At 38.0% G+C, this 16,305-nt stretch overlaps 1 protein-coding gene and 1 non-coding gene across 2 annotated transcripts in view; both read left to right on the top strand.

The window, feature by feature from the left end:
- Window positions 1-16,305, top strand: part of CTNNA3 (catenin alpha 3) — a 1,173,927-nt gene that overhangs the window by 571,359 nt on the left and 586,263 nt on the right. Inside the window, exons 8-9 of the mRNA XM_058671693.1 lie at window positions 2,147-2,227; window positions 11,997-12,149. Coding sequence (XP_058527676.1) covers window positions 2,147-2,227; window positions 11,997-12,149 — 234 coding nt within the window. The remainder of the gene's footprint in view (window positions 1-2,146; window positions 2,228-11,996; window positions 12,150-16,305) is intronic.
- Window positions 2,442-2,548, top strand: LOC118759459 (U6 spliceosomal RNA). The gene has a single exon (XR_004996195.2). It is a non-coding gene; the product is annotated as a U6 spliceosomal RNA (small nuclear RNA).

The following is a 16,305-nucleotide window of genomic DNA, read 5'->3' as shown; positions in this document are numbered from 1 at the left end:
TTTCATTTCCTTTGGATATATTCCTAGATGTGGGATAGCTGGATCATTCTGATTTTGTGAAGTGGAAAGAGATACAACAAAAAGGACACTACATCAGACTGTTGAATGACACTAGGTAAAACGAGTGTGTGTATCTGCTAATGCCATTGCCTTACGTAGTCATGAATTCACTCTTTCTGTTTACCACTGCTAGGTTGGAGAGTGTTGTGCAGCAGTTGTGACTGTAGCCATCACATTTATCTGAATAATTTTCAGCATATCTCTGATAGCTAGAATTTAAACTGTGCTAGTTATTGTAATCTATTTTAATTTAGTTATCTCCCACCTCTGCCATATGTTTCTCCCCTCTTACTTCATTAGACATAATTTCCAGCAGGCACACATTCCACAATCTTTTTAAAAAATAAAATGTACTAAAGTAATTGGTAATGATTGTGTGTTCCCATAAGAGACACGTAGAAATTTGTGGCGTCAATTTTTGCTTGTCTTGATTTGTAGGAGTTGGTATTGGAATTTAAGTAGCTGTGGATGCACTGATGCAAAGTGTCTTGTAGTTTATTTGCTAGTCTTAGAGGATGCTCATAGATTGATATTGGTACTAAAAAAAAAATCTAGACACGACTGAGTTTTAGGCAGTAGTCAACAATTATTTCTAACAAGGTTCTTTAGCTATGCCTTGAGAACTAAATGCTAAATAATTGCAGTCTATAATAGGCCATCCTCCGGGCATATAGTGGACTGCTAATACAACTAATGAAGTTATTCATGTGTGTAATAATAAACTCCATGCAATATTACCTATGTAAGATGATATCAGGAGTAGAGAAAAATTCTAGACATACTTGCAAGTATGTGGATTCAAATAATGTTGTAATTGTGTTGAGTAGGCACAGAATAAGTATACTTAGAAATGTTCAAAATCCTATTGGAAGAAAGAAAAGTAAGAATTTATTTTTGAGAAGGGTTGTTGGAGACATTCTTGGTGGAAACCACGAACACTAGGTAGGATTTTAAGTATTATTTTGGGAGATGTTGTCTTATACCAAAGAATAATTTATGTATAAATTTAGGGAAAGAGATGGAAAAATGTGGGAATGCTGTTGTTATAAATACAATATCAAAAAATATGTGACAGGAGATAAAAAAGAATGCAGTTTGTATTTTATGTAAATAGATGCTTTTAAATTCTTGCTTAGGAATATTTCCCCTTCAAAATATGGATTTTTGTTTGCGTTTAGTTATTGGAACTCATGAATGACCTGCTGCCCAATGATTTATACGTAACTAAGTATCCTTTTATATGCAGTTCACACTGTAAAATACCTCAGTTATCAGCTGCCTAAACTTGCTTTCCTGATTTTCAAGGTGGTTACAGAGTCTTTTCAGTTCATTAAATTAAATAGCAGCAATTTTTCTAACTTGAATCATATAGTGAAATTTACCATATCATGGAAAAAAATATGATTGTTTCTAATACAATTGTCGTCCACACAAATAATTTGTAGAAAATACCAACCAAGGTGACTCTCTCTTGTCTTAATAGCCTAAAGAGTTAGGTTAATAACATAGCAGAGAGAATTGTTCTGCCCCCAAAATGAAAAGGTATTGCACAAATTATCTTTGAAGAGCCAAAAACAGCATCCAGTTCTACTTAAAACAATTTGTTCTTGGAATATTGTCAGCTAAAATTGTGGTCAACTTTTGCAAATTGTATGAATTTGCACTGCATATTTTATTTAGTGTTTAGCAAACTCAAATATGGCTTTGCATAACTTACACAATACACTATGAAAATGACTTCAGAAACTCCCACAGAAGTTGACAAATTGGGCATCGAATGCTTTTAAGCTAATTGCATGCTTTGCAGTTAAAGAGTTGACTTGTTAAGAAAGATCAGACTTTCTTAGAGATAATGCTGTGCCTTTTTGCCACACTGAATATAAGCCAACCCTATATTGGATATATTAAAGAAGCTTAAAGAAGAAAATAATGTGAACTTTAATCACCATTCTACTTACTCTTAAGTGAAATGCTCATGAATCATATGCAATATCCTAATTGTTGAGAAACCTATTCTTGAATTTCCAAGCTGTTATTTTCAGGAAAATTAGAAAGCAAATTGCTGTCTCATTTTTCTTCCCTACAGACTGGAAAGAAAGAAAGGAGCAATACCCTGAATATTGCCATCGACAATATGTGCAAGAAGACAAGGGACCTTCGCCGACAGGTAAACAGATAGAAGGACACAAACACACAGGCAAAATCAAAATTTTACTAATGGCTAAGATATTTATTTGTTGTTTTGCTCTTGGAAAATTGATTTAGAATGGGAAACAAGAATACATATGTACTTCGAATACTACATACTTCAAACATTTTAATGGCAATCATAGTAGTAGAAACAACATTTGCCAAATATTATACAGAAATACATTCAAATTGTGCTCACTGTGGTAACACATATGCTAAAATTGGAACAATACAGAGAGAATTAGCATGGTCCCTGTGCAAGGATGACGTGCAAATTTATGAAGAATTACATTCAAATCTTGGCTCTTTTCTGAACAATTCTAAGATCCTGTGCTGGGATTGCATGTCTTTAAGTGTTTTTGACATGTAATATGGAATTAATACTTGGTAATAGGGCTTAGAGGATTAAATGAATTTTGTGCCTGGTATGTAGTTCATTTCAAAGAAATATTGATGTATTTATTCTGTTACATTAAAAACTGAATTTGTTATCCAGATGCTTATGGAAAACAGCTGATAATTCATAGATTTGAATAATTTCACATTTGTTTTCAGAGATTTAAAAAGTTATCTTTAATAAAAGTCAATTATATATTTTAACCCTGGGTCATCTGGGACAAAGCATTAGAAAAAGGTTTCAGGAAATGGCTTAGAGATCATTATTATCTCACACATTAATTTGTTTTCCAGAGACATGGAAACTTAGTTATTTTCAGAGACTTTTGCTTTTATTTCCTTTCTGCTATTTAACAGCCACAGTTCTTTCTCATATATAGCTTTAACTCACTCACCATTCACTTGTAAAAGAGAGGCAATAAGCTTCTCAAACAAAAGCTTTGATGCAATGTATTACTGTAGTTTAATGGGAAAATTTAGTAAACTGAATTTGCAATCATTTAACTCAGAAGTAGATTTATAAGTATAATAAACAGTAATCACAAGCCTCAATGTTAACTGTATGAAAACTCAAGTTACAAGCTGTGAAATTCCAAGTTTCTTGACTCTATGACCTTAATATAAATTCTGCTACTACCAGAAGAACCAGAGTCATAGGATATAAGAGATGGAACTTAGCACAATCTGTTTATTTTGCAAATGAGAAAGCGGACCAGTCTGGTAAAGGAAGAACTACAAACTCTTATCTACAAGAAATCTTCCTGAACTTCTACCTCATTATTCTAGGACTTGGTGCTATTATTTCTGTTTCTTTCTTCTACATTGACACCAATTTAAAGTTGTCTGTTAAGAGCTGTTCTGCTGCTGTCTGGCATGGTAGCCTAGTAGCTAAAGCCCTTGCCTTGTGATCTTTCTGTCTCTTTTCTCTGTAAATCTAATACATGTATAAATACATACATACATACATACATACATACATCTTTAAGAGCTTTTCTGCTGGAGCTCAACTTGCAAGAGCTAGGATTTGGAGTCAACCATCTGTCCATCAATGGATGACTGAGTAAAGAAAATGTGGTATATATAAACAATGGAATACTAACCAGCCATAAGTGTGTGAAATGCTGTCTTTGACAATAAAATAGATACAATTGAAAATGATTATGTTTAGCAAAATAAGCCAATCTCAAAAAAGACAAATATCTTTACTCTGATATGTGGCAGGTAATATAGAACACACAAAAAAGTTATAGGAATGAAATGGTCGTTTTGGCGTGTGAGTGTTGTTTATAACTCCTACTCCAGAGGTGATGTGGTTTTGTGGTTTTTTCTCTTTTGTTTATTGAATATTATTACTGATGGCAAATTAAGCCTGTGAATATAGAGTGGATTAAAATTGTGACTGTGTTGGAACCTGTGCCATAGCATAGTAACTAAGTTTCTGCCTGAGTGCTGGCATCCCATATGGGTGCTGGTTCGTGTCCCAGCTAGTTCACTTCTTATTCAGGTCCCTGCTTCTCCTGGGAAAGCAGCAGAGGATGACTTGTGTTTGGGCCCTTATCTATGCCCATGGAAGAGACCTGGAAAAAGCTCTTGACTCCTGGCTTTGGGTCAGCACAGTCAAGCCACTGCAGCCATTTTTGAGGTGATCTATTAGATGGAAGATTTCACTCTATCTCTCCTCTCTGTAACGTTATCTTTGAACTACAAATGAGAACCAATTTTTAAAAAATTATGTGTGTGCAAATGCTATTTAAAGAGGAAAAGAAGAAAGAACTAGGATTGTTTTCATAGAACTCTACCTATGGATCATATAAAACATGTTGTCTTTGAATTAATTGTTTAAAAATTTTTTTAAAAGAACTTTTTTATACTCAGAGTTCCAGAATATTTTTTTGTGGTTGCAGTAATTGTTTTTCTTTTTTTTTTTAAATCATCCTAAATTTTTTTCCAATTTTAAATTTTTAAAAATTATTTTTATTTTTGATGGTTTTTACATAGTTGATTTGGGTGATAAAGGTCAAGGGCTACAGAAAGATGGATGAGATCAACATTTCCACATTCTTTTTTTTTTTCTTCCTGTGTCTGAGGGAAGATGGGAGATAAGGGGAGAAGCCATACCCAGCCTCCCAACCATCCCTGAGTCCCTGATGTGGGGCATGCTCTGAGGGTTCTGCTCAAGAGGTTTCAATAGTTCAGCAGTTCTGAATTACTGCCAATCTCACCACTACAAGCATGATGAAATCTCTCCAGAATCCACTGGTTGGTGTAGTCCACCTTAGAGTCTACATTTGCCCAGATATTCACTGCCAACACTTGGCTACAGTAGTTGATCAATTAGGTCTGTCCTCTGTCCTCTGTTACGGTACCAGGTGTCCTCTGCAGACTCTACCATACTACCATATCCTCCATCCTCATGTAGACATGCCGTCCACTGTTTGTCTAAGCCACCAAGGAGGCCCAGTTTTGACATGCACTCCACGGTCAGACCGTGAAACTCACAATTCTCTCCATGGTTGGGGTTCTGAGTCCCGCAATTCAGCTTGGGGGAATCCCCAAAGAAACTTCATTTGATGTGATCCCAGACCTGTCCATTGTGTGCATTTGCCAGTGAAGGGTCTGGCACAGTCCGTCACCCCAATCAGCTTATGTATATGCTGATGGTTGCAATTGCTGAGTCGGTTCTGCCTCCAATCTTGTCATCTACACAAACTGATGGGTGTTGCAGCACAGCCCAATGCTGCCCACCACATACTCGGCCTTCTCTAAACCAGTGGGAGCTGTAGCCAGAGGCACTGTCCCTGCTGAGCCATGTGTGAGCTGTTCTGGGTGTGGACCAAGCTTGGCTAGGCTGTAACATACAACAGTAAGAACCTGAATGGGTTGAAGGCCAGTCAGGAAAGGACACTGTTCCTGCTAGGACAGGGGGTGGAGTAAGTAGGACTGTCACATCGACTCACCGATGGGGGCAAGATTTTGCACTGGGAGAGGTTCTGATAGAGGAGTTTGGGGAACTCCTCTGTCAGGGCACAGTCCCTGCAGGTGAGCTAAAGAAATACGATAGGGAGCATCCCAGACCAGGACAGGGAATATTACCCACCAGCATACATTTGGCACAGGTGGGGTCAAACCACCCTAGGCCAGTTCACATCACCTGCTGAGGAATCCGAGCACAAAAATGGAGTGTGAATCAGACTGGATCAGGTCACAATACCAACCAGTTCACATGAGGGCCAGGACTAGGGGCTGGCTAGGCTGGGCTAGGCTGTAATCCCCACAAGGATAAGCTGGAATTGGGGATGAACTAGGACCGGCCAGGTTATTGCACCCACTATCAAATGCCAAGTTGAGGCAGGCCATGCCAGATTGGGCTGCAGCACCCAACCAGCACATGTGAGACCCAGGAGAGAAAGGAGCGAAGCTGGTAAAGGGGTTGCATGGTGTCCTTCTTCTTGAGTTGCCACTCCAAATGATAAGCATGAGAACCAGGACTGGAGAAGGCATAGCTAGATAGAGAGTAGCACCCACCAGCATGTGTGTTGGCTGGGTAGTGGAGCTGGTTGGGTTGACCTAGGCTTCAAGGCCCAATGACATGCATGAGAGCTCAATGAGATGTGGGACAGACTGGAACAGTCTGCTGTACATACTGGCAAGCATAGGAACCAGCACAGGGGGTTGGACTGGTGGGTGTCATTGCAGGTTGCTCCAACTAGTAATTGTTTTTCTGGAAAAAAATAAAGCTAAGTAAAAGCAACTCCTCATGTATTAGTTAACCAAATTTAGCAAGCAAAAGCATGAGATGCCCTGTTAAATTTAAATTTGATGTTAGGAACAAACATTTTAATTTAATTTTGCCACAAATATTGTGTGTGGAATACATATATATATATATATATTTTTTTTCTATTTTTAACTTATGATACCATTTCATAGGCTCAGGGATTTCCCCTCCCCTCTCCAAATCTCCTCCCCCCCATTGGTTTCCCCTATATTATTACAATAGTGTGGTCCTTTCAAAACAGTCAAAAGTCCACCATTCTATTTAAGTATATCCTGCCATTATAGGTATACACAATGGCGTACAGTCCAGCTCACATTTTAAGAAATAAGTTTGTTTATTTGAAACAAAATTAGCTGCACACTAGTGTTTTATAATCCCACTGTTTCCACCTCATTACCATTCATGAGTTACAGGAGTATCATAGATGACTATTATTTTCATCATAGGAGATGTTTCAGGTTTGTAGAGAACTGCCATGTTCTGGAGGTATGAACAGTCCATGTGGTGTCAAAGCTGCTCGTTGTTTTGGTTTTGTATTAATTTGTAATACATAGCCACATGCAACAGCAACCATGATTCCATCCCATATTCCATGGCTTGCCTAGGAATTGACAATGCCGTTTCTGTATTATTTTCACTTGTGATTTCCCCTGTAGTGACTGTCAGATAGAGGTGACTGAGGATCCCATGTTTAAGGGTTTAGTGCTTTATGCCATCCCCTCTCACCATGAGGTATCTAATCTAGCTTTTAACACAATAACTACTTTACTAAAAAAATTAAAATGCTCATATTGCTATTTTATTATACATATTAAAATATGCATTTGATTTCACTAAAGGCATGTTAGAATTTTATTGCTGCATATTAAGAAAAATTGTCTTATAAAAATGCCAAAGTAAAGATGTCAAATAAAATGGAGTTCTCAGAAAACAGTTGCCGGATACCTAGACTTATATTTTTTCCATCTTGCAGTACCAGTTCAACACTCAGAAAAAAATGCATTAGTGCTTTTCCTCATAGTTATCATTCTTGTCAAATAATATGAAGTATCCACAAATACAAATTCCATTAAATTGATGAAGAATGTGTATGCTGAATTATTATCTGATACAGTTCCTATGATGAGTCGACTAAGCTCTGCAAAGCTTACTTTGCTGTTTGACTTAAAATTAGAATGACATTGGTATGCACAAATGGAAGTCTTTTAAACCCCTGGAGGATGATTTTCTAAAACACTGTCTCTTCTTTCTTTTCCTCTTCCCCTTAGAATTTCATCTTTTTTGGGGGGCGGGGGCCTTATTTGTGTTGGTTATAGGCATTTTTTTCTTTGCTTTTCACTTTTGGGTTTCAATTGTAGAGAAATGTATTATTTCATTTGGGATCCCAAACCATTTGTATCAGTGGGAAATAGAAAAATTGATATCTCAAAACCTTTTATTAAACTGTAGTGAGAAAAGATGGAAAGTCCCTCAGTTTGGTTTTCTTCTGACATCTTTCATTCCTGGCTACAAATATGTATTTATTGAAAATACATATTTCGAACTCCTCTGGGGCTCTCACTAACTTGAATTTTTAGTGCTAAGTCTTCTATTTCTACATTGTCATATTGCATTCTCCTTTCAGCTATCCTCCACCCAGCTGCTAGCAAAGTGTAATGAAAACATAACATATAAGTAGTGGCACAGATGTAGATATAGATGACTGTACCACGTGATAGAAAACAATTTCCCATATGAATATGTTAAAAGTGTAATAAAATATTTTACCATAGCACTCTAGCCCTTTCATACCTCATGTCCGTGTATTTACATTCCTATTTCATGTTTCCTTTTTCACCGTCAGCATAATATAAAACATAACAGAACCGCACCCTGTGGTGCACAAAGTAGAAGTGTCAGAGTGTTCTCATCAATGATTGGGGTTATGTAATATGTTGGAGTCTGTTGCTTGGTGCATGAGCAAATAACTTTAGCACTAGGTGATGTGCTTCTTTCAGGCTGAGTTCCTGAAACTGGGGCCCAACACTAGGACTTTAGTGCAGATGATTTATTTGGGGAGATATTGCCAGAAGCAACTAAGAGAACAGGGAAAGTAACACAGGTTACAGGGTTATGCTATTGAGATTACTGATGTAGACGGCAGGAACTTTAGAATCCATGGCAATCAGCAGAATGTTTCCCAGGGTTGTGTAACTAATGGCCCGGGACTAGAAATTTTATCCAATAGCTCATCTCTGTAAGTGTTTTCCCCAAGGTAGGAACTTTACAGAAATTCCAGGCTGGTTTGCTTGGGATTAGAATCTCAGGGACCTGGAGCAGGACCCGAGACTGAATAACAGGGTGAGGCATGGGATACACCCCAGAGAAGCAGGTAGATCAGAGACAGGTTTGGATAAGATATAAGGCATCAAAAGCCTCTAATGTTATTCATAAACACAGATATCACTATGAAAGTATTAACAAAAATTAGCAAGTCAGATAGCGTTTGGTGATAAAATGGTAGGATGGTTAAATTAATTATGAAGTACGCTGTATGCATGGGATAAATGCATTGAGTGCCAAGAAATATCCCCTGGCCTCCTGTCTGTGTTGCACTCTTTCTTAAAGGTTTTACTCACATCTAACACAAATCAATGATTTCTGACCGTTTCCTTCTGTCGCGAGACAAAAACATCATGAAGGTTTCACAATGTGAGAAGACAGTTATTCTCCATCTGTCTGGAGTTTGCTTTGTTGAGGAATTGAGAAATGGGAGGAGGGGACAGAAAAAAACCAGAGGGAGAGCCTGCATGCAGACTTCTGGTTCATTTTTCAGAGTTCCATGAAATCCCCAGCGGTACGGCAGCTGAAAGCTGGGGACTCAATCCAAGTCTCCCACACGCGCAGAAGCAACTCAATCATTGAGCCATCACAGCTGACTCCCGAGTTCTACAGTGACACTCCTGTGTGGAATTTGGGTGTCTTCACTGCTAGGCCAAACAACTCCCCCCAACCATGTTCCATAAGGTGTTTTATAGGTATGGTTGCAGATAGGGCCTTTATCAAACTCTCTTATGTGAAAAATCCCATGTTTAATACATGTGTCAGTCTAACTAATTCCAGGTCTTGTTTCTAGACAATCAAGTTACAAAAAGCAAGAATTTATGCCCCCTGTCTGCACCTGCTTGTTTTCCATTTACTTTTCTAACCATAGCAATAGAACTCCTGCCTGTTTTTCCAATGAAACTGTTCGTACTAAGGCCATCACTAATCTCAAGCCCAGTAGACAACTCTCATTTTTCTTTACTTATCTTTATAATTTGACTCTGAAGCCTATTGTTTTCTGAAAATATTTTTTTTGCTGTCAGTGTACTGGTTTTCCTTTATTATAGTGACTCTTACTCCTTTGCTAGATGTAAGAAACCGTGTATTTCCCATTTTGACATGTCTCACAATACTTTGCTTTTTTGGTAGATAGGTGATGAATGGTGTTCAAGAATATTTATTTGATGGGATGAAATTATATACACAGAAAAGAATATTCAATAAATTTGTGATGCAGGCACAGTGTGATAGCCTAGCACGCACTGGGATCCCATAGGGGTGCCATTTCTATCCCAGTGGCCCTGCTTCCCATCCAGCTCCCTGCTTGTGGCCTGGGAAAGCAGTTGAGGACGGTCCAAAGCGTTGGGCCCCTGCACCCACATGGGAGACCCGGAAGAGGGTCCTGGCTCCTGCCTTTAGATTGGCTCAGCTGCGGCTATTGTGGTCGCTTGGGGAGTAAATCAATGGACAGATCTTATTCTCTCTATATCTGACTTTCCAATAAAAATACATAAATCTTTAAAAAAAAGTAGCGATGTGGGTATTATAAGTTTGTTTGGTGGGAAAGTACATTTTCAAAATGGTGATACAGAGATTTATTGGAATTTTATATTTTAGTGGTTGATAACTTGTTTCCTGTATCATGACCATCGTCTCAGTGTCTTTGTATATCTGACATTTCTATCTGCGTGACTCTCTTGGATGCTGTGTTTTTTTTCAAACTTCATTCTTGGGTGTCACTTCGCTGTGTACCCCTCTGACTATGGGGTTCCCATATCCTTCCATATGTAGGCTCTCAATGGCACTATCCATAGAGCTGTCTGCTTCTATGTGTTCCCGGTATAAATGGAAGAAAAATGGGAGAGGGCTTTTCATCTCAAAGCATTTCCTGAGTGATCCTTTTGCTTTCCCCTTCTATGCTTAAAAGTCATAGAATCTATAGTTCCCAGCCCATGCCCTAATGTGTGACCTCCAGGCTGGCATCTCTGGTCCACTCCTTATACACAGAAAACACAATATTTATTCACTGAGGGCCTGCCTGGTAACCTTTTAGCACTCTACATTCTGTCCTAATAACTATTAAGTAGCTATTCATCTGTTACTATTACTGATTATCCTACCTGCATGCTGAGTAGAATCTTTCTTGGGACTTTTCCCACAGCCTTTTTTAAATTGCTGTAACTATAGCATTTTGCAGTTCTTCTGAGTAGCTTCTTGGCCAGATACATGTTTCTTTGCCTATATTCATAATCCTCTGATTATTGTAGGAAAGTAGTACTTTTAAAAATGTAGCTCTATCATTCAGCTCTTTGGAAATATGTTACTGGTAATTCTCACATAATGTAAAAGTAGGCTGTGTATCCACTAGTTTTTTTTTTTTTTAAAAAAACCCTAAAATGTAATTTTCAAAAGAATAATTATAATTTGACTGCCTGATAGCCATTTATCTTTTAACTTTGTTGTATAAAGATTGTGAAGCTAAATGAGGAGGTTGATTCAAAAAGCTTTGGATCTAGTCATAATCATTGACATTGTTAATGGAACATATCAGGATTTTGTAATGTTTAAAAGCTCAATAGTGAATAAATGCAATGAATTAATTTTCCAATGCAGTTTTACATCTCAGAAAGTATCTGCAAATACAGTAATTATCTGATTGTCATTTATAAGCTTACATGTAATCTAATTTACAAGAACTCATTGTAGCAGAATGTTAGACTTGTTTAATAATTTAAGGTGTGAGGGCAAGAACAATTAATGCAAATGTAGAAAATTGGACATCAAATTCATTTATTATTCTTCCTGCTCTATTAATCTGTTATCAACTGGCATAATCGGTGATCTAACTTGGTTTAATTACCATGAAGTCTACAATTTAGCTAATCAAAATTTATCATCATTTCCTTTAACAAGGTGGAAACATTTTATAATTTGCAATTATGAAAATACAGGATGTTCAATACTGTTTGTACACATGCACAGTTTAATCCTGCAATTTGTTGAGAAAAATGTAACATTACCACTTATAATACTTTAAAGCTAAGGACATTTTCAGAAAAAGTATTGATATTTAGTGTAAGGAAAATTTTGCTAGAGGGTAATTTTCCTTAAATATTTTTACTTTTTTAAAAAGCATTGTCATACAATCTTAAATATTATAATTTTAGAATAATTTATAATATGTAATTAATTTCATAACCATATACCAATAGGTGAAATAAACTATTTCTTAAAAGAACAAACTGAATTTTTTGAAATTTCTCTTCAGCTACGCAAGGCTATTATAGATCATGTGTCAGACTCCTTCTTGGATACGACAGTCCCACTTTTAGTCCTCATCGAAGCTGCTAAAAATGGCCGAGAAAAGGAGATAAAGGAATATGCTGCGATATTTCATGAACATACTAGCAGACTTATAGAGGTAAGTGTACTAGATCCTTAGCTACCTTAAATTTTTGAAAATGAGGTTCCCATTCTTGATTTACAGCTGAATTTTATTCAAAAACTTTCTTAAAATAAATTACAAATGTAGCAAAGTTAAGCCAATTTAATGTTAACAATTTAATGTCTAACAATATAAGTTATCTCACCTTCACTTGGAAAAAAAAGTTTGCTTAGAAAGAGCTACAAATTATATTCAATAATTTTTTTGAAAGATTTATTATTTTTATTACAAAGTCAGATATACAGAGAGGAGGAGAGACAGAAAGGAAGATCCTCCGCCCAATGATTCACTCCCCAAGTGAGCCACAACGGCCGGTGCGCGCCCATCCGAAGCCGGGAACCAGGAACCTCCTCCAGGTCTCCCACGAGGGTGCAGTGTCCCAAAGCATTGGGCTGTCCTCAACTGCTTTCCCAGGCCCCAAGCAGGGAGCTGGATGGGAAATGGAGCTGCCGGGACTAGAACCGGCGCCCATATGGGATCCCATGGCATTCAAGGTGAGGACTTTAGCCGCTAGGCCACGCCGCCGGGCCCTATTAAATAATTTTTTAAAGATTTATTTATTTTTATTACAAAGTCAGATATACAGAGAGGAGGACAGATAGAAAGATCTTCCATCTGATGATTCACTCCCCAAGTGAGTGCAATGGCCGGTGCTGCACCGATCGGAAGCCAGGAGCCAGGAGTTTCCTCTTCTGGGTCTCCCACACGGGTGCAGGGTCCCATGGCCTTGGGCCATCCTCAACCGCTTTCCCAGGCCACAAGCAGGGAGCTGGATGGGAAGTGGAGCTGTCGGGATTAGAACCGGCACCCATATGGGATCCTGGGGAGTTCAAAGCGAGGACTTTAGCCACTGAGCCATGCCGCCGGGCCCAATAATTTTTTTAATTCGTGTTTTATGCAGGGTCACAGAAAACAACTGGTTATTTGTAGCATTTTCTCATTTTGACTTACATAGACCAAATACTCTACTGCTCTTACTGTTTCTCTGCCATCTTTTAGTGACTGTATTAGTCCCTCTGCCTTTGAAATCATGTTCAGTTGTTTATCATGAGCAAGGGTGAGTATGGCAGGGGTAGAGGAAGTCATAAATAATTAAGGTAGTGGAATGGTTCATTTTCCAATAAGGATAAAGGAGGTGATCAAACTGTAGTTCCCTCTGGTTGGAAATTAGAGATGGGGGACTGACGTGTGACTTGGGGAACAGGTGATACTAAGGAGTCAGGAAGAGCTGGGAGATTTCCAGGAGGCTTGGAAAGTCATTAAGTCATGAGCATCTATAACACAGCTGCAGTATGACAGATGGCCTGAGTGGAAGACTATCTAACATGAGTACTATGACAATACTTACAAAGCAAGGAGCCGGGGGCAGAGAAGAGGAAATCTGAAAATGTGATGTGCCAGATTTAGTAAAGCTGGTGCTTGTCAGTATGATTACCAGGGTTTGTGTCTGGTGTCTCTTCTAAATGGCTGGAGGGGGATTTTTTTTTACAATAATTTGTTCACATGATTATGGCAGCTAAGGAATTGCACAACAGGTTGTCTGGAGGCTGGAGGCACAGATGTGCTGGTATGTAGTCCCATCTACGTCTGAGGACTTCAAAACCAGGGTGCAGCTCTTGGCTCATGCTGTAAGCCAGGGGGTCACTGGTGTAAATCCTGGAGTGCAAAAGCCAGTAACGTGAGTAGAGCAGGAATTAAACATGTCCCTGTTCAAAGGGACAAGCCAATTCCTCTTCTTTAGTGTCTCCAGAACCCTAGACAATTGATGGTACTAGCCCACATGCTGCACTGTCACAGACTTGTCTAAAATAATGCTTTTTCAGCATTCCTCAGTCCAGTCAATTGGATGCTACAAAATTAAATGTCATAATGTCCATGCCATATGATGCATTAGATGTTTTGACTGCTGCATCTCCCCATACCTGCCATAAACTCTGATGAAATGTTTTTTGTGACCCAAATAGATTATAAAACTTATGAGTGAGAAATAATCACCACCTGAATTAGTGTCACAGAATTTGACATAGTATCCACTATGAAAAGGAGACTTTGCCGGCATCTTTAATGTGAATCCACTAGGAAAGGGTTTTCTAATGTAGCTAGCTTTTGTCTTGTGAAGTCTGAATCTAACTCACCATAACTAGAAAATGAAAGGAGTGAATGTATAATTGAAAAGATCACTTTGGACTGCCTCTCTATGAACTTTAAAATCTGCTTTGTACTTCCAAAAATTCTGTCAGATAAGACAGTTCCAACAGACCTTATGTGAAACTGAACATATAAAGGAACCAGGCATTGAGTTGGAGCCAACTTCTGAGCTTGTTTTCTAAATAACTGATTTAATTACCTTTTGTTAATCTTTTGTCCAGTATGAATTCCTTTGTGTACCCATCCCTTAAATTTTTGTTCATATATTCACAAGCGAATGATTAAAGTAACAAGGCAGGGGTAGGCAAGTGGCATAGAAGTTAACCCTCCATTTGGGAAACCTCTGTCCCATATTGGAGTACCTGGTTCCAGTCCTATATTCTTCAGTTCCTGATCTGGCTTTCTGCTAATGCAGATCCTGGAAAGTAGCCAATGATGGCTGGAGTACTTAGTCTCCTGCTACCCACAGATCAGACTCAGATTGATATCCAGACTCCTGGCTTTGGCTACGCCAGCCCTGGCTGTTACAGGCGTTTGGGTAGAGAGCCAGCTGACAGAGTCTCTCCCTCCATCTTACTCTGTCTCTCTCTGTAATTCAAGTAAAATGAAAATGAACAGTCTATTGTTGACATGTAAGAGTGTAAAGTACTGGAAGCAAGTTTTAAAGGTGTCTAATTTAGTACAGACCCTTAGAGTCATAAAAAATACTGTAAAAGAAGTTACTCTTAAAGCCGAAATCACAAAATTATGAAAACACTTCTTCTGGTGGAATACTCAATGTAAAACAGTTTCTGCGGAAAAATTCTATCTATATTTGTTTTGCTCAATTTGTGTTCCTATGAGGCATATATTTCATAAGGTGCTCGTTGGACAAAGTTACTTGGTTAATCCATTTTAGAAAAATGCTCTCTAGATACCTTCTTTTAGAGATTTTTATATTCCATGAAAATCCTGAGTAAAGAAACATCTTTAAATTAATTTAAGCCAAAATTTCCCCAAGTCATTTTAAAGAAGTCTTTCTTTGTAACACATATGACTTTGCCTTCAAAAGCACTTGGGAAGGGACAGGCATTTGGCACAGGGGTTAGGGCAATGCTTTTGTGGGCAGATGGACATTGTGGGACAATGGGTTAAGTTGCTACCTACAGCCATAGCATTCTGTATGGGCACTGACTTGTGTCCCACATGTTCCAGTTCTAATCCAGCCCCCTGCTAGTGTGCAAGGACAACAGTGGAAGTTTTGTTACTTTGAGCATCAAAGTTATTCTGTCTTTTTGAATTCAGAGTCAACAGTGGGAAGAAGATGGGGGCAGTAATGTGGAATGTTAAAAGTCACTTTAACATAGTGATTAGCAATCAATGACAAATGTACTCATTGAATTACACTACCTAGTAATTTGATTTCATCCTGGTGGTACTTAGGGCAACATTCATTCAGTAATACCTATTAAACAGGAAGGTAAAATCTAAATCTAACTAAAAATTAAAATTATGAACGGGTCTGTAGACTAAGAACTTTCTTTCATTGCTGTGCCTTGTGTAGCACCCAGGTGGTTAGTAAATCCCTATTGAGTCAAGGAAAACATTTAACTATTTACTCAGTTGTTATTGTTGCTTTTAATGAAAAAGTTGGCTTTGGTGATTCTTGTCATTAGATATGAAATATTCTGAGCACAATAATTTAACAGAGTGCTCCTTACTCTGGTGCACATAGGCACAGTAAAATAATCCTTCATTGTTATAATAGTCAATGTCATCAACTATCAAATCAGACACTACGCATCTAGTTGCAGCTCTTCCTCAGAAGAAGTTTGCGACAATTCCATACTATCTTTAATATATCTTGCCACTTCAGCCATGGTATATTATTCAGAAGAATGCCATTTTATTCAAAAAGGTGGTTTTTATTTATTATTTAAAATCTCTCTATCACTTCTTTGCCTTTTGGCTAAGATCAAGTATATTTAAAATCTCTAATATTAAT

The sequence above is a fragment of the Ochotona princeps genome, chromosome 13, assembly GCF_030435755.1.
Source record: "Ochotona princeps isolate mOchPri1 chromosome 13, mOchPri1.hap1, whole genome shotgun sequence".
NCBI lineage: Eukaryota > Metazoa > Chordata > Mammalia > Lagomorpha > Ochotonidae > Ochotona > Ochotona princeps.
The sequence above is the reverse complement of the archived record's forward strand: the minus strand, read 5'-3'. Positions and strand labels throughout refer to the sequence as shown.